General features: G+C 43.7%; 1 protein-coding gene across 1 annotated transcript; it reads left to right on the top strand.

The window, feature by feature from the left end:
* The first annotated feature begins 6,427 nt into the window (after window positions 1-6,427).
* Window positions 6,428-19,151, top strand: LOC136383088 (pancreatic alpha-amylase). The gene is made up of 11 exons (XM_066352642.1): window positions 6,428-6,579; window positions 8,743-8,954; window positions 9,305-9,451; window positions 10,556-10,753; window positions 11,631-11,861; window positions 13,003-13,136; window positions 14,047-14,169; window positions 14,257-14,356; window positions 17,433-17,551; window positions 17,655-17,780; window positions 18,922-19,151. Exons 2-11 carry the CDS (start codon window positions 8,787-8,789, stop codon window positions 19,121-19,123), a joined length of 1,548 nt encoding a protein of 515 aa, XP_066208739.1. The 5' UTR covers window positions 6,428-6,579; window positions 8,743-8,786; the 3' UTR covers window positions 19,124-19,151.
* Window positions 19,152-19,372: the final 221 nt, after the last annotated feature.

Genomic DNA, 19,372 nt, shown 5'->3' with positions numbered 1-19,372 from the left:
AGAGGGTAGACTGGCATGTGGAAATCCTGGGTTTGATTCCCAGGAGAGGCAACCCTCTGCTTCTCCATCCCTCCCCCTCCTCCCTCCCCCCCCCCTCTCTCTCCTTCTTCTTCCTCTCCCACACCCAAGGATCCATTCATTTGAGCACATTGGCCTGGGCACTGAGGATGACTCCATGGAGCCTCTGCCTCAGGTGCTAAAAACAGCTCAGTTGCAAGCAGCCCAAGGTGGGCAAAGCATCGGCCCCAGATGGAGGCTGCTGGTAGATCCTGGTCTGGGCACATGTGGGAGTCTATCTCCCCTCCTCCCACTTAGAAAAGAAGGACATCTCACTGGCAGCCAGTGCACAAAACAAAAAAGAGTAGCCCTCAAACTGGAAATGAAGAAATCCAAGTGTCCCTATTCAGAGATGACAAAAGCTTCCTATAATAAGTGAGTTAAACGAGTCTGCAGAATTAAAGGTGCAGAAATCCATCGTACATGTATATACTGGCAATCAGCCACTAGACTTTGAAATGTTTCTAAACACATCATTTGCAATGGTACTGAAACTGAAATAAGTAGGTATAAATTACCAAAATAGGTACTAAACAAGGATAGTGGAAACCTTGCACCCATTTTTGATGATAAATAAAAAATACTGGGGAGAGATAATGTGGACATGGGTCAAAAGGCTCCTGACTGTTAAGATGTCAGCACTTTCCAAGTTGATTCAGTCCCATGCAGAAAGTTTATTTTGTTGATATTGCCAAACTGATTCAGATTTCTTTGGGAAAAGACCAGAACTAGAATAGCTAGTTCTTCCCTGGAAGAAATGCTTAAGGGACTCTTGCAGGGTGAAATCATAGACACTAGACAGGAAAATAAAGCCCAGTGGAGAAGTACGGATCGCAGTAAATAAAACAGGCGCTAGCTGGGTCACTTGGTTGGTTCAAGTCGTCCCGACACACTGAGGTTGGGGGTTTGATCCCAGGTCAGGGCACATACAAGATTCAACCAAGGAATGCATAAATAAGTGAAATAATAAATGGATGTTTCTCTCCCAAAAACAATCTTTAAAAAATTTAAATATAGAGGAAATACATGGGCAATTATAAAAACTAGTATTTTAACAGTGCTTTATAATTACAGTTTCCTACATTGAGACATATTTAAAAACACTAATCTGTAAGTTTGTTTAGTAACTGGTTTATAACTCCACATGTTTTCTACATAACTTGAGACTAATGCATTTAAAATAATTATGTGTGGGGTCACACAGTGTATAAGATGTCATTTTAAGGACTTTCGACAATGAAAAGGAGGGGAACAGAAATGTAATGGCAGTTTTTCTATATTGTTGAAGGGAGGCTGGTATAAATTTCAAATACATGTTATGATTTTAAGATGTAAACCCCATGGTAACTACAAAGAAAACAGCTACAGAATATATACAGAAGGAAATGAGAAAGTAATTTAAACATTTCACTACAAAAAAATCAACTAAACCAGAAAATATAGGACCAAAAAACTAATGTATAATGGAAACAGCAAAATCGCAGGTAAGTCCCTCCCTTTCAGTAACTAAGTGTAAGTGAATTACTCTTCAGTTACAATGCAGAGATTAGGAGACTAAATACAAACACAGGATCACATTATATGCGGTCCACAAGACTCATTTAGATGCCAAGAAAAATTGGAAAAAATATTACATGCACGTAATAATAAGCAAAAGAGGGTGACCATACAGACAAAATAGACTTTAAATCAAAATGGTTGCAAGAGAGAAGGAGGACATTTGACATTAATAAATGTTTCAATAGAGCAAACGGATGTAACAATTACAAACATATGTCTAATGACAGATCATAAAAATGTATGAAGCAAAAATGGACAAAATTGAAGGGAGAAATAGATAATTCTACAATAATAGAAACCAGTATAATTGTTATGAGGGTTACAATGAGAAGATAAATAAGGAAATAGAAGACTTAACTAGATCTAACAGACGTGATATGCAGAACATATCCAACAACACATGTTCCGGTCAAATGTACATGGGACATTTTCCAGGATAGACTATACAGTGTGTCCGTAAAGTCATGGTGCACTTTTGACCAGTCACAGGAAAGCAACAAAGACGATAGAAATGTGAAATCTGCACCAAATAAAAGGAAAACCCTCCCAATTTCTGTAGGATGATGTAGCAGCATATGTCCGTGAGCAGGTGATGACGTAACACCGTGTATACAGCGGAGCAGCCCACAGCCATGCCAGTCGAAATGTGGACAGTACAGAGGAAAGTTCAGTGTGTTCTGTGGCTCACTAAATTTGAGTCTGACCAAAGTGCAATGTGAATATCGGCACATTTATAATGAAGCGCCACCACATAGGAATAACATTACTCGGTGGGATAAGCAGTTGAAGGAAACCGGCAGTTTGGTGGAGAAACCCCGTTCTGGTAGGCCATCAGTCAGTGATGAGTCTGTAGAGGCTATACGGGATAGCTACCTAAGGAGCCCTAAAAAATCTGTGCGTGAGCCCACATCGAACTGCATCGAATAGGTATGAAACTGGGAGAGTTTTCCTTTTATTTGGTGCAGATTTCACATTCCTATTGTCTTTTGTTGCTTTCCTGTGACCGGGGTCAAAAGTGCACCATGACTTTACAGACACACTGTATATCAAGCTACAAATTGTTTCAGTGGATTTTTAAAGAAATATACAAAGTATCTTCTCTGGTTGCCATGGGATTAAGTTAGAAAGCAATAATATACCGAAAACTATAAAAATTCACATTCCCATTGAAATTAATGCATCATTGAACAACCAATGAATCAAAGAAGAAATCACATGGGAAATTAGAAAATACTTAGAACTGAACAAAAACACAATGCACCAAACTATGGGATGCATTGATACAGTGGTGCTGAGGGGAGAATTTATAGTTATAATCACTTAACATAAAAAATCTCAAATCAGTAGCCTACTTTGCAACTTAAACTAGAAAAAGAACAAACTAAACTCAGAGTGAGCAGAAGAAAGGTATGATAGAGATTGGAGACAAATGAAATACAAAATAGAGAAAATCAATGAAACCAAAAGGTTGGAAACAATCAAATTGGTGAAACTTTAGTTAGGTGGACAAAGAGAAAAAGACTCAAATTACTAAATCAGAGATGAAAGTGGGGACATTACTGCATATTCTATAGAAATAAAAATTATAAGAGTACTATGAAGAATTCTACACCAACACCACCGTATTTTCCTATGTATAAGACACTCCCGTGTATAAGACGCACCTTAATTTTGGGACCCAAAATTTGAAAAAAAAAAACTGTATTGTATGATATAAACATTGAACTCAAGTATTATTCATCATAAAATTCATACAACTCATCACTGTCAGACCTCCCATCCATTAGCTTATCCTCATCTGTGTCTGATGAGAAATCACTGTCTTCATAGATTGCCTTGTCCTCAGTTCCATCTATGGCATTTGAAATGTCACAACCACTATGTAAGATGCACCTAGTTTTTAGACCCCAGATTTTTTGAAAAAGGGTGTGTCTTATACATGGGGAAGTACGGTAGATACCTAGGTGACAGGGACAAATTCCTAGAAGTACACAACCTTCTATGAAGACTAAATTACAAAGCAATGAGGACTCTGAATAACCTACTAGGAAGGAGATTGTATCAGGATAAAAAATCAAACAACAAAGGAAAGCCCCTACCTGGCGGCTTTACTATGGAATTCTAACAAACATTTAGGAAAGACATAATACCAATCCTCCTTAAACTTTTTTTTCCAAACATTGAAGAGGACGGAACACTTCCTGACTCCTGCTGGGAGACTAACATTATTATCCTGATAGCAAAGCCAGGCAAACACTACAGACCAATATTCCTTAGGAATATTGATGCAAGAATCCATGTTAAAACACTAGTGAACTGAGTTCAGCAGCATAGTTTAAAAGGTTTATACATCATGACCAAGTGGGATGTATTTCTGGAATGCCAAGATGGTTCAACATATGACAATTTATCAGTGTAATACACATTAAAAGAATGAAGGACAACACAACGGAATCATCTCAATTGATACAGAAAATGCATCTGACAACATTCAGTACCCTTTTGTGATGTAAACTGTTCAACTAGGAATAGAAGGCAACTACCTCAACGTAATAAAAGACAGTTACTACATGTAAAATCCACAGTGAACACTGTCGGGTTAGTTACCACCTCCGTCATCTCGTGTATTTGCTAAGTTCCCTCAGCAAATTTCAATTATGCAAAAGTGTTAACTGTAGTCACCATGTTATATATATTAGATCCTTGGACCTTATTGTATAACGGAAAGTTCGTACCCATTTACCAACCTTTTCATATTTCCTCCATCCCCTGGTCCCTAGCAATCACTTTTCTACTGTCTGGCTTAAAAAGTTTGACGTTTTTAATTTTTATTTTTTTAGATTTCCCGTGTAAGTAACACCTGGCAGTACTGTCTTTGTCTGCATTATTTCACTTAGAATAATGTTCAGGTCATCCAGGTGGTCACAGACAACAGGGTGTCCTTCTTTTTAAAGTGCTGAAAATATTTTACTTATATGTTTTAATTTATATTTTATATATTATATACATTTTGTATTATGTATATTTAAATATATGCATATGTCTTGAATGTGCCCCTCTCAGGGCAACTCCCCTGGGTCCTGAGACCCTACAAGCTTCTCCCCACCGACTCCACATGCAGAAGTGGGTGGAAACTTTTCTTCTGTCACACGTGTCCAATTAACTGTCAGTTGGTTTAATGTAAATGCTACTTGTCTCCTTCCTAGCTCTTATATCAATAAAATTAAGATTAGATTTATAGAAGTAGTTCGAAATGACAAAAAGAGACAAGAACAATGTATTAATGGTACATTTTTCTGTAAAGCCTCATTTCATAACCTTTGTGTTAAAATATTTATTTTTTGAAATTTTACTGATTTTTTTTTTAGAAGTGAAACTCTAGAAATCCCTGGATTAGCTTATTCTTATAGTCTCTTTTCATGTTAATATCCTCTGGTCCTATGATGTATTCCACCCTTGACTTCCTACTTCTTTTCCAAGAGAAAGCAGACGGCATACAGAATGTCTTTTGAATCAAAGAATTTAAGGGAAATCAAGGGTTGTATCAGAAAAGAATGGGTTATGGGCAGTAACAGAAACCAAAATCCTTAGTAGCTTAATAACCAGCTTTATCTCCCGTGTTCATCTTAGGTCAGGGAGGGACTGACTTTTCTCATTGGCCAACTTGACAACCTGCCACTGGAGCTTCACTCTGACACAAGCTTGCACAATCACAGACACCCCAAAGTGAGACACACGAGGCCTGCTGGCATTTCACTACCAAACCAGATCACAGGGACAACAGGACAGGGTCGTGTATTTCACCCCAGGAAGGAGCCGCATGTTTACGAACAACAGTGCCTTCTGCGGGTGCATATGAGATCAGGAATAAAAACTAACGGGGGAAAATTAACTTTGTTTAGAGTGACAATTTGAAAAACAACAACAACAAAAAACACACACAAGAGTTTAACCCTTCCTCCTCCTGCAATCTTCTAAACATATTAATATTGGCTGAACAAGTTTCCAGATTCCAAAATATCTTCACATATGATATTTTATTAGTTTTTTTTTCTCTCTCTCTCTAACCAGCCAGTGACAGAGACTAAGACCGCGTAGGGCTAAGCTCACTGTGGAGGCAGACGGCTGGGTTTTGATTTTGCATTGAGTCATTTCTCCGTGCTGCACATTCCTGCTTTTAAAGCTGAGTTCAGTCAGAACTCGACCTTGCAGTTAAGTATGTGTGAGAAATCAAAGTGCAAATACATGGAAATGTGACACAGCAGTGCTTAATGCACATCGTTACTTGTTTCTCCGTTCTCATTTTTATCAATAATACTTTAATCCCATTTCCTAAATGAGGATCAGAATGTAAACTCCAGACTTCCAAGTTTTCTTTACCGTTCACCTAGTCCGATGGCAAATCTTGGATTCAAAATTAGATTACTGATTTAGAGGCTTTGTTTCCATTCCGGTCCCACTTATGTTACTTAACTAATTTCACATAATTGTATTCTAATCTGTCTTTAAGGTTATTTCAGCATTCTCCCCCCCCACCCCCCAATAGATTAACAGCAATTGTTTGGAAAACAAGAGTTGTTGAGTTTGGGAGAGGCTATTGAGAAAGAGAAAGGAAGACTGAGAGAAAGCAAACCCGGAGGGTACAGTGTAATTAAGGGACGTCACAGGGCTGCACACTGAAACCCAGGCTGGGGGGCGGGGAAAGCCAGGGATTTGCTCCGGAGAAAGGAGTGAGCTGCTATCATTGTGGAACTCAGATTAGACTTTGTACAAATCCGATTTGGAGAATTCAAGCAGGGTCCTAAGAGCACCTACTGAAAGGAAGAGAATTATACAAAATTTGGGAAGTCTAACATTCAGTATCTTTTTCCTAAGTGAAGAGAAAAAAAAGAACATTTAAAAAAAAATTTATAATTGAAAAAGGAATCATTGAGAAGTTGCTGATTTAAAGAAGTTGATGTGGTAAGTAATTTTAATTAATACTTTTTTGAGTATCATAGAGCCCCTTCTCCCCTTTTTGTCTTGAAATAAGTGGCTATGGTCATATGACTGCAGAGTTTCACAATCCATGTTAGTTAGGCTCAATGACCACTCTGGTTTCAGTTTCCGACAGTACAGAATACTATTGATACCCGAAATGTGTGTGAACATTTCGGAAATCGGTAAGCAGACTTGATTATCTGCACTTTTCCCTCCCCCTTCACACATGACTTACTATCCTGGGCTCAGGTTCATCTGTCAGCACCTTTCCTGGGTGGGGGAGGGGGCTTACAGGCAACAGGGTATGGTTTTAAGAAAACTGTACGGCCCTGGCCAGTTGGCTCGGCTCAGTGGTAGTGTTGCCTGGTGTGTGGATGACCTGGGTTTGATTTGTCCCAGTCAGAGCACACAGGAGAAGTGACTATCTGCTGCTCCACCCCTCCCCTCTCTCTCTCCCCCCCACCCACCCCAGCAGCCATGGCTCTATTAATTCTAGTGTATTAGTCTGAGGTGCCTCGTGGAGCCTCTGTCTCAGGTGCTAAAAATAGCTTGGTTGTGAATGTGACCCAAGGTGGACAGAGCATCACCCCAGATGGGGGTCGCTGGGTGGACCCCAGTTGGGGCACATGTGGAAGTCTTTCTATCTTCCCTTCTCTCACTTGGAAAAGAAAAGAAAACTGGGCATGAGATTCAATATAAAATTTAGAGAGATTATTACTTTTTTCAGTAAGAGAAACTACTACTTTAATCAAGTACTATACTAAATTACAATGGAAAGCTTTAGAACATTGAAAACTAGGAAAATAGAAAAAAAATAAAAACACCTAGAGAAAAATATCAGTGATAAAATAACAGACAGATCTGACATAGAAAGTATTTTTAATGATACTTTCATTAAATTACTTGCTATAAAGATATTTATGAAGCATCCAGACTAATAACTACAGATGACAAGAGAAGATAACTTGTCTCTTCTTGGTTAACATTAATTCATTTACACGTTGAGTGATATATTCGTATTTGCCTGAGGCTGCCTGGATAGGCATAAAGAATAAACCAACACTGCCTGACCTGTGGTGGCGCAGTGAAGAAAGCATCGACCTGGAAATGCTGAGGTCGCCAGTTCGAAACCCTGGGCTTGCCTGGTCAAGGCACATATGGGAGTTGATGCTTCCAGCTCCTCCCCCGTTCTCTCTCTCTCTCTCTCTCTCTCCTCTCTCACTCCCTCTCTGTTTCTCTCTCTCCTCTCTAAAAATGAATAAATAAAATAAAATAAAAAAATTAAAAAAAAAATCCTGTGGACCACAGAGATATCATAAAAAAAAACAAACAAAAAAAAAAAACCAACACTGATCACACCTACTGCCCCAGTCACTGTTGAAAGCATATGATTTGATGGAGGGAGAAAAATGGTCTGTTTTCTCAATTTGTGGACATTCAACTTCCAAACAGATTCTTAAACCTTAATGCAGAAATTGAAGTAACTGAAGAGTTGGTAGCCTTGGATGGGTAGCTCAGTTGGTTAGAGCAACATCCCCATATGCCAAGGTTGCAAGTTTGATCCCTGGTTAGGGCACATACAAGAGTCAACCAATGAATGCATAAATAAGAGGAACAACAAATCAATGTTTCTCTCCCTCTCTCTTGCTTTCTCAAATCAATCAATCAATAAATAAAAATTTATTTAATACTAAAAAAAGAAAGAAAATTTGGACTGGGAATGAAAAACAACCAAATTAAATATCCTGTTTCTTTTTGAAGTTGAGATTTTAAAATGTTTGCAAATAGATGGCTAAGGCAATATTTTGACCATGAATTTAGCTGGCTCTGTTTGTTATTTTCCTTGTATCCTTGAAGGACTTCAGAAATAAAATCTAATCTTAAATAAATAATACATGATTAAGGACATTTTATATATATATATATATATATAAAATGCCAGGTGTTTAAAAAGGTTAATATTCCCTCAATAAGGAACATATTAAGTTCTTATCTAGAAGGTCATTCAGGTTGTTTTCCTGGAAGATTTTTATGAATGTTCCTCACCTGTATACACTATTGATTATACTTTTCAGATTATGAATAAACATTCTGTGCTCTGATTATTCATGGTAACATTTACTTTGTAAAATATGTTTTTTACAGGAATATAAATAGTTGCTGGAAATAGCAGAAGCCTTCAGAGCAAAATGAAGTTCTTTCTACTGCTTTCGGCCATTGGGTTCTGCTGGGCTCAGTACGCCCCCAACACCAAGCCCGGGCGAACCTCCATTGTCCATCTGTTTGAGTGGCGCTGGGCGGACATTGCTCTTGAATGTGAGCGATACTTAGCCCCGAAAGGATTTGGAGGGGTTCAGGTGGGTACCGGCCATAGCGTCAATTGTGGAGTGTGCTGTGCTCATAGTAAATGCTATGATCTGTGTCTGTGAGGCTGGGGGCTTTACATCATGAATAAGGACTCTAAGTAAAGTGTTTCCTGGGGAAGAGTAAGAAATTTAGCAGTATTGGCAACATTGTGTTTTGTTTCTGATCTCTTCTTTCTTCAACACGACTATTTCCAAAGAACTGTTCATAATTTCAAGGGGTTATAAAGAAATGTAGCGGTTTATACAAAGATTCAGGAATAATTTTAGATCCTTCTTTTCTAGAGTACCCAATGATAAAAAGTAAGCCATAATATTGATACCTAACATTGCTTTATTTGTAGATCTCTCCACCCAATGAAAATGTTATAATTAATTACCCTTCGAGACCTTGGTGGGAAAGATACCAACCAATTAGCTACAAGTTATGTACAAGATCAGGAAACGAAGATGAATTCAGAGACATGGTGACTAGGTGTAACAACGTTGGTGTAAGTGAATTAGTTTTCATTAAAAGTATTATGTAAAGAAATAGAAGTTCTCCCTCCTGTCTCTTGCTCCTTCAGAGCAGAACATTTTCCATATTTTTTAATTTATACTTTAGCTATAACTAAAATTTAATTGTTGCTTACTGTTCGATTTTGTAAATTTTTGTATATGTGCCATTTATCTACTAAAGATGTAAATTGGCCTGACCTGTGGTGGCACAGTGGATAGAGTGTCAACCTGCAACGCTGAGGTCATCAGTTCGAAACCCCGGGCTTGCTGGGTCAAGGCACATATGGGAGTTAATGCTTCCTGCTCCTCCCCCCACTTTTACCACCGCTTTCTCCTCTCTCTAAAAATCAATAGATAAAATCTTTAAAAAATATTAATTTAAAAAGGAATAATTGAAAAAAATATAAATCAGAGTTTAAAGCCATCTTACTTTTCTTAGTAATAAACCAAATGGCAACTTAAAATTTTTTTTATTTATTTATTCATTTTAGACAGGAGAGAGAAAGGAGAGAGAGAAGGGGGGGAGGAGCTGGAAGCATCAACTCCCTTATGTGCCTTGACCAGGCAAGCCCAGGGTTTCAAACCGGCAACCTCAGCATCTCTAGGTCGACGCTTTATTCACTGAGCCAAATGGCAACTTTTAAACATTGTAACTAGACAGATTTCTGGGGAACCTTTTCTTGTTAGGAACTGGAGATCCGGGTTACAGTATTTGCTGTCACTTTTATGTGCCTGGCTTGTGCCTTCATCCATAATTCCCGAGTCTTCTTCCCCATAGGATTTTTCTCTTTTGGGTGATAAATAGATAGAACCCCTGAATGCGGAACATAAGGAGCGACAATATTTACCGTCCGGTCTTCAGATAGCGTCTGAAGTCAGCAGAGGCTGGCTGCTTTCTGAGCCTGACCACAGAAATGTCGAAAACCAGGAATCTCTCCCGAGGAAGGCTCTTTGTATGTTGTCCCAGTGAACGGGTAGTTTCTCTGCTTCTGTCGATTGACCACATAGGCAGACATGCGGCTAGAAGGCATGTAGGTCTTCACAGCTCCCGACCTCTCTCCGGGTCGAGCTGAAACCCAAGCGTCGCCTCCTTTCAGGTGCACATCTACGTGGACGCGGTGATCAACCACATGTGCGGGAACGGCGTGACTGCGGGCACCCACAGCACCTGCGGGAGTTACTTCAACCCGGGAAGCAGGGACTTCCCCGCAGTCCCGTTCTCCGGGTGGGATTTCAATGATGGCAAATGCAGGACGGGAAGCGGAGACATCGAGAACTACAATGATCCTTACCAGGTGATTAAAAAAAAAACTAAATAAATAACCCACTCATCTGAATAAACAGCTACCTGTGCCTTTGCCTCTACCGCTCACAAAAATGAGGGGGTATTTCAAAATGCATACGGAGCGATCAGTTATCCCCTGGTTCTTGTGAGCAGTGTCTCTACGTCCAGCTTACTGGTCCCCGTTTAAATATTAGCTTAGTTTCCTGAGGAAAACAGGATTCCAGGTCTGACTGTTGAAATATAAGAAACTCAAACCGATATTTAAGACACTTTCCCCAGTTAGAAAGCTCACCCACTTGACTGCCTACATTCTCCATTTTCTTTTTTTTTTCTTTTTGTATTTTTCTGAAGCTGGAAATGGGGAGGCAGTCAGACAGACTCCCACATGTGCCCGACCAGGATCCACCCGGCATGCCCACCAGGGGGCGATGCTCTGCCCATCTGGGGTGTTGCTCTGTTGCAACCAGGGCCATTCTAGCGCCTGAGGCAGAGGCCAAGGAGCCATCCCCAGCGCCCGGGCCAACTTTTCTCCATTGGAGCCTTGGCTGCGGGAGGGGAAGAGAGAGACAGAGAGGAAGGAGAGGGGGAGGGGTGGAGAAGCAGATGGGTGCTTCTCCTGTGTGCCCTGGCCGGAAATCCAACCCGGGACTCCTGCACACCAGGCCGATGCTCTACCACTGAGCCAACTGGCCAGGGCCTCTCCATTTTCTTCATAGAAAGTATTTCAAAGGTATGTCCATACTAGAAGGTCAGTGTCCTCAGGGCCCGAGGCAGAGAAGACACCACACAGAAACATCTGTTATTGAAAAAATGAGCAACCGATCACAGGGATCCCCGGGGGGAACGTGATGCGTTCTGGGTCAGTCACACGGGCCGTCCCTCCCCAGGTCCGAGACTGCCGCCTGGTGGGCCTGCTGGACCTGGCGCTGGAGAAGGACTACGTCCGCTCCAAGGTGGCGGAGTACCTGAACCACCTCATCGACATCGGGGTGGCCGGGTTCCGGATCGACGCCTCCAAGCACATGTGGCCGGGAGACATGAAGGCGGTTCTGGACCAGCTGCACCCTCTGAACACCACCTGGTTCCCCGAAGGAAGCAAGCCTTTCATTTACCAGGAGGTACGTGGGTGTGGATTCGTGCCTAGGCCGGCCCGTGTCAGCCCTTGGAAAATGGCAGATTTCATCAAAAACAGAAGTCCTGAGGGTTAATAACCGAGTCTTGGCTACAGAACAGGAGTCACTTGTCTAGAACAGCGTTCTTGAACCTCCTTTTATTCAGAGGCTGTTTATCAAACTCTTGAACTCTTGATCCTGCGGCGTTTGAAGGAAGTGCAGAGAGCTTATTTAGGCTGCAAACACCTGTCGTGGGCCGCCGCCCAGAGCCCATTAGAGAACACAGGTGACAGTCCAGTTGTCTTGAGCCAGCCTGTCTCAGTTTAACTTTTATCTACAGCGCTGTTAGCTGAGTTCATGTAAGCAAATTGAGGGACCTCCCACTGCAACAATTTTTTCGCGAGGAAAAGCGATAATAGTAGTAGTTATGTCTTTGTTTCTGTCCGAAAATCAGATGCATTCCTATTTATCAAGCACTTAGAAATGTTGCTGGCCAGATATTAAGTGCCACGTGCGCTCGAGTCACTGTTCTTTATGTGCAAGACTGGCGAGGTCCGCACCCCCGCAGGACACCGGGGCCTTGTCCTGTTAGTAGATATCGCGGCACAACAACAAAAGTAAGACTCTGGAGATAAGGAAAATCATCTGGGGCATTTCAAACAACTAGTTTAAAGCCATTTCCTTTTTTTTTTTTTTTTTTTTCTGAAGCTGGAAACGGGGAGAGACAGTCAGACAGACTCCCGCATGGCCCGACCGGGATCCACCCCGCACGCCCACCAGGGGCGATGCTCTGCCCTCCGGGGCGTCGCTCTGCCGCGACCAGAGCCACTCTAGCACCTGGGGCAGAGGCCAAGGAGCCATCCCCAGCGCCCGGGCCATCTTTGCTCCAATGGAGCCTTGGCTGCGGGAGGGGAAGAGAGAGACAGAGAGGAAGGAGAGGGGGAGGGGTGGAGAAGCAGATGGGTGCTTCTCCTGTGTGCCCTGGCCGGGAATCGAACCCGGGACTTCCGCACGCCAGGCCGACGCTCTACCACTGAGCCAACCGGCCAGGGCTAAAGCCATTTTCTATATCACTTCTTTCTATATATATTCACTTGTCGGTTCAAATTCCAACCCCGCATGGTGTCTTCCGCTGTGTTTCTTGTAGGTAATTGATCTGGGTGGCGAGGCGATTAAAAGCAGCGACTACTTCGGCAACGGCCGGGTGACGGAGTTCAAGTACGGCGCCAAGCTGGGCACGGTGCTGCGCCGCTGGGGCGGGGAGAAGATGGCTTACCTGAAGTAGGTACCGGCGGGCGCCCTGGGCAGCACCTCGCAGTACTGCGCGTCCTCCTACCCGCACGATAGTCAGATCTCACTGCGACCCCTTTCCGGGGCTCCGTTCCGAACAACAAGTTTTAAACTTCCCCCCTACTCGAATCGATCATCTTTATCATTTAGAATGTCAATCACAAGGAAGTATGTCCAGAAACCCAAAACATAACCTGCAGATTTTAATCTATGATTTATATGACGACAGTAGATTGGACTGTTTGCATATCACCTGTGAAGTCCAGGTGGTTATTAAAATGATTACCTCCTCTCTCATTTACAAGGTCCCTGCAATGTGGCTGTGCTGTGGAATTTACATATATATCAGCTGACTTCCACTCTCCGAATGTTTTTATTATAAAAGTATAATGTTAAAGCCTTATTATAACTCAGATTGCCATTCTGCATAATATGATCTTTATAGATGTTGGCCCTCCTGAAGTCCATCAAAATGATAATATATGAAAACTTCTAAAAGGACATTTTTGACACCAGCAAACATACCTGTAACATGAATGCAGTACATGGCATGCATGCATATATACGTTTTTGGAATGCGTTTATAGATAACATAGCTGTATCTATGGAACATATTTACAGGCATGTGCAAAGCTAGGTTGACATTGTGAGTTTATGCTTGTATTATTAATTATTGTGTTATTTATTTGTATTACTTCCATTCAAATAACTGTGAACTTACTTTTGTCCATATATATATATATACACACACACACACACACACACACACCTTCCAGAAAAATCCTCTTCATTAGAGAATTTTATTTGAGGATTCTGTACTGATAGAAATACACGCTTAGGTCACTCTGAAGCCACGTTAATAGAATCCTTGTGTGTGTGTGTGTGTGTGTGTGTGTGACAGGAGCTGGGGAGAAGGCTGGGGCTTCATGCCCTCGGACCGGGCGCTGGTCTTCGTGGACAACCACGACAATCAGCGAGGACACGGAGCGGGGGGAGCCTCCATCCTGACGTTCTGGGACCCCAGGTAGGAAATAGCGTCCCCAGCTTTCCCTCCCCTCTCCTAGGGCTCAGAGCAGTTTCTTTCACGCTGACGCTGTTTGGTCACTTTCAGACTGTACAAGATGGGAGTGGGCTTCATGCTCGCTCACCCCTACGGCTTCACACGCATCATGTCGAGCTTCCGCTGGCCAAGGTATTTTGAGAATGGAAAAGTAAGTTCTGGTGTCGTACGAACTACCTTTTTCTCGAAAAAAGGCAGGCAGTTTTGTTCTAATGTCACATGGTCTATTATACTTATTATTTACTTATCAAGTATTTAAATGTAAACCTGATGTAGGACTCTTAGCAATGCCGTGGATATTAAAAGCTAAAATTCTCCATTGCCAAATGGTATGCAAGTGATTTCAGAAACGAGAGACATACCTCTCATTTGGGGAAGTAAGGTATTGCCCCAAAACACTTTAAAAAGAGGAGACAGTGAGGATATGTACCTCTCATGAGTACCTAATTGATAGGGCTGGTATGTCAGTTACAAGTGAACACTTGTACAGAACTTAAAGCAATACCTGTCCATAGTACAAGCAATATAAATACTGGTTAAATACTTAAAAAAGGAAGTTCTATGGAAGACTATATATATAGTTGAATTGATGTTAAAACAGGCAAAGTAAAAAAAACAGTGTGGTGACAGCCAGAGGTCAGGGGGTGGAGGGAGGAGGCGGGGGGCACAGGAGAGTGGGGACAGAGGAGACTTTTCCTGGGGCGACGGGCACACGATGCAGTGGGCAGACGAGGTTGTGTCGAGCTGTACACTTTAAACCTGCATGGCTTTGTTAACCGATGTCACCCCAATACATTCAATCAGAAAATAAAAGAAGAAATTTGTAGACTGTATGGGAAAGATAAGGATGGAAAGAATATTTGGTAAAGACATTAAACTGAGTAAAAATTTTTAAAAGGAACTGAAAAGTCAAATCTTGAATGTATGTAGAAAGTGAGTAGGAAGTTTTCTTTTTAAAGCGGTGCTTGCAGGTGCTACACCATCCAGCAACTTCATGCCTGAGGTAGAAATCCTCTTCGTAACAGACAGATGGTTATCCTGTTTCTTCTCGATTCCCTCCAGCTGGGAAGCCGCTGCTTTGGAGAGCAGCTCATTCTCCTGTTGGGCAGCTTTACTATTTAGATGTCCTTTTATACTGAGCCCACTTGTTGTCATTTCCAGGGGAACTGGTCGTACTCCTGATGTCAGGAGTCGTGGGCCATGTCCACGTCCCTCTTTCCTGTAACAGCTCCACCTCTCCAAACTTGTGTATGCGAAACACTCTTCGCTGGCTCCGCTCTTCACCGTGTGACATGGCTTTTAAGACAGACGCTGATAACCTTCCCAGACACAATCTGGTTTTGTGATGTGTTGCTTAACACATTCATCCAAAAGGGGAAGAATGAAGGACGCTTCATTCTTTTATTTAGCAGTTATATTCAAGGCACTTTCCACATGTTATTTAATTTTTATAATATCTGAACGATTGTCCCCATTTTACAGACGGAGTAATCGAGGTGCAGAGTAGTTATGTACAGTGACTGAGTATTGTTAGTAGTAATACAGTGTTTGGACCCTGCTGTTTCTGAAACCAAGCTCCTAGCTGTGTCATGGCTAGTGCCCTGCCTACAGGGTTATGAAGAGGCCACCGCAGTAAGAAGAAAACGAGGGGGAGACTATGTTACCGTGAGAGTACAGCACTGGAGAGTGAGACGTTCGGGGAAAGACGAGATCCGGGGGAGGAAGAGATCCGGGGGAAGACGAGATCGGGGGAAGACGAGATTCGGGGGAGGACGAGATCAGGGGAGGACGAGATCCGGGGGAGGACGAGATCGGGGGAAGACGAGATCCGGGGGAGGACGAGATCCGGGGGAAGACGAGATCCGGGGGAGGACGAGATCGGGGGAAGACAAGATCCGGGGGAGGAAGAGATCCGGGGGAGGACGAGATCCGGGGGAGGACGAGATCGGGGGAGGACGAGATCCGGGGAAGACGAGATCCGGGGGAGGACGAGATCCGGGGGAAGATGAGATCGGGGGAGGATGAGATTCGGGGGAGGACGAGATCGGGGGAGGACGAGATCCGGGGGAGGACGAGATCGGGGGAGGACGAGATCCGGGGGAAGACGAGATCCGGGGGAGGACGAGATCCGGGGGAGGACGAGATCCGGGGGAGGACGAGATCCGGGGGAGGACGAGATCGGGGGAAGACGAGATCCGGGGGAGGACGAGATCGGGAGAAGACGAGATCTGGGGGAAGACGAGATGGGGGGGACGAGATCCCAGGGAAGACGAGATCGGGGGAAGACGAGATCCGGGGGAAGACGAGATCGGGGGAAGACGAGATCCGGGGGAAGACGAGATCCGGGGGAAGACGAGATCCGGGGGAAGACGAGATGGGGGGACGAGATCCCGGGGAAGATGAGATCTGGGGGAAGACGAGATCCGGGGGAGGACGAGATCGGGGGAAGACGAGATGGGGGAGGACGAGATCCAGGGGAGGACGAGATCGGGGGAAGACGAGATCGGGGGAAGACGAGATCCGGGGGAAGACGAGATCCGGAGGAAGACGAGATGGGGGGGACGAGATCCCGGGGAAGACGAGATCCGGGGGAAGACGAGACCCGGGGGAAGACGAGACCGGGGGGAGGACGAGATTGGGGGGAGGACGAGATGGGGGAGGACGAGATCCGGGGGAGGACGAGATGGGGGGAAGACGAGATCCGGGGGAAGACGAGACCCGGGGGAAGACGAGACCGGGGGGAGGACGAGATTGGGGGAAGACGAGATGGGGGAGGATGAGATTGGGGGAAGACGAGACCTGGGGAAAGACGAGATCCGGGGGAGGACGAGATGGGGGGAAGACGAGACGGGGGGAGGACGAGATTGGGGGAAGACGAGATCTGGGGGAAGACGAGATGGGGGAGGATGAGATTGGGGGAAGACGAGATCTGGGGGAAGACGAGATGGGGGGAGGATGAGATTGGGGGAAGACGAGACCTGGGGAAAGACGAGATCCGGGGGAGGACGAGATGGGGGGACGAGATCCCGGGGAAGACGAGATCCGGGGGAGGACGAGATCCCGGGGAAGGGCTGTGCGGCTACTGAAGGAGTTGGACTCCACAGGAGACAGTCTGGAGACACAAACAGGACAGACAGCGTGGTGCAATGGAGAAGGCAGAGGCCAAATGTTTCGTATTAAAAACCTGAGCATTTTTAAATTCTTTTCTTTCTCTTTTGCTCATAAAGGATATTAATGATTGGGTTGGGCCACCCAATACTAACGGAGTAATTAAAGAAGTGACCATTAATCCAGACACGACCTGCGGCAATGACTGGGTCTGTGAGCATCGGTGGCGTCAGATAAGGTGGGGCCCCTTACTTAGAACACCCTCTGCTGAGGAACCCGCTGGGCGTCTGCCTTTCCGCTGCCCAGGGAGCCCGAGCAACCGAGCCGTGTTCTGTTTCTAGGAACATGGTTATGTTCCGTAACGTCGTTGACGGCCAGCCTTTCACAAACTGGTGGGACAATGGGAGCAACCAGGTGGCTTTCGGAAGAGGAAACAAAGGATTCATTGTCTTTAACAATGACGACTGGTACGTACAGATCAATTAGAAATTATATTTTATGCTAATATGTCCTACGTTTGTTTGATTCTTTAGTCAATGGATTGAAAAAAAAACAAAACACAGAGATCAGAAAAGAGCCAGAAAGAAAAGAAACAGGCTGATGGCTCCTTACACTTCCGGTCTCGTCCTGAAAGGGCTTTCTGCTCCCAGCAGAGTGATTTCTGTGCACCTTGCAGGCACAGGTGCACAGGAAGCTCGTGTGTGCTCACATGTCCACCTCACACACAGTACAGTCGCCAGGACAAAGGTGTACAAAGCACATAGAAGAACATGTCGGACTGAGCCCCTCTTTATGTAAATAACTGGAAAACCACGGCCCCAGCACCGAAACACATTTTTCCCAGCTCTTTTTCTCAACCACTCTTCTATCTGGTTCTTTGGTTTTTCCTTCACTTCCCGCTGTCTGTGACAGTAAAGCACTTGTGCATCTCCTGCCCAACGATCCTGCTCAGGAGAGCTCGGGTCTCACACGGGTGGAGACTGGGACTGTGGCTTAGGGGCGGGCAGTGTCCACCATTCTTAGCTCTTTCTAGTGGACATTGTGTTTTACTGACAAAAAGTAAATCAAATGTATTGCTTTTTTGCCAAAAGAATCCACGGCTAGTCCTTTAATTTCCATTTTTGTGGATGGGAGAGCCTAAATAAATGTGAGAGACAGCTTTATATTTAACTATATGCTTCTTCAAAGAAATGGTACACTATTTTTATCTCCAGCCCAAATTCACTTTAGCCTTTTGAAGAAATAATCAAATTAAAAAATTTTAAAGTAGTTCTTATTTTCTTAATGCCCTCAGATGATTTGTGTTTACTGCAGGCAGTACTTTCGTCTAAGGGGGAGTAGACTCAGATCTTCACTGACAGTCCTCCCCAGTGGCGAGGGAATGGCTGAGCCTCCTACAGGATTACTCTGTTCCTGAGAGAACGACTGGCTCCCCCCCCACGCCCCCCCCCCCCCCCCCGTGAGGTCTTGGCGTTCAGATTCTCTTCTCTCCGAGACCCAGGTGGCTGTGTTCTGCGGCCCACAGCGGGGCATGGATCTGCGAGATCGTCTGCACGCTTGCTTTCAAGTGTGTGGAACTCAAGCTAAGTCTTGACTTGTATGTTACAGGCCACTGTCTCTAACTCTGCAAACGGGTCTTCCTGCCGGCACCTACTGTGATGTTATTTCCGGAGATAAGATTGACAACAAGTGTACAGGAATTAAGATCTACGTTTCTCGTGACGGCAACGCTCACTTCTCTATCAGCAACACTGCCGAAGATCCATTTATTGCCATTCATGCTGAATCTAAATTACAGAATTTGAATTAAATACATATGTTCCCAGAGAAATAAACAAGTGTATTTTTTTTTCTTTTTTGGTACATGTATAAATTCTTATAATTCATTAATTTTTTTGTAAAAGCTATAATAAGTTATCAACTTGGAAACCCAGAGAAGCATTAAAAAATCACATAATTATACAATTATAATTACAATTGACATTTTGCTATATTTTAGAAGCCACATTGGCCAATTCATTGGGGTTGGGGGCTAGTTGAAAAAGGTGAGGAGATTAAA

Source organism: Saccopteryx leptura, chromosome 11 (genome assembly GCF_036850995.1).
Source record: "Saccopteryx leptura isolate mSacLep1 chromosome 11, mSacLep1_pri_phased_curated, whole genome shotgun sequence".
NCBI lineage: Eukaryota > Metazoa > Chordata > Mammalia > Chiroptera > Emballonuridae > Saccopteryx > Saccopteryx leptura.
The sequence above is the reverse complement of the archived record's forward strand: the minus strand, read 5'-3'. Positions and strand labels throughout refer to the sequence as shown.

Bases quoted from the DNA above. Each gene is read 5' to 3' on its own strand.
- LOC136383088 (XM_066352642.1), top strand. From the start codon at position 8,787: ATGAAGTTCTTTCTACTGCTTTCGGCCATTGGGTTCTGCTGGGCTCAG. The intron at 8,955-9,304 runs GTGGGTACCGGC...CTTTATTTGTAG, and splicing joins AAGGATTTGGAGGGGTTCAG to ATCTCTCCACCCAATGAAAA. The intron at 17,552-17,654 runs GTGGGGCCCCTT...TTCTGTTTCTAG, and splicing joins CATCGGTGGCGTCAGATAAG to GAACATGGTTATGTTCCGTA.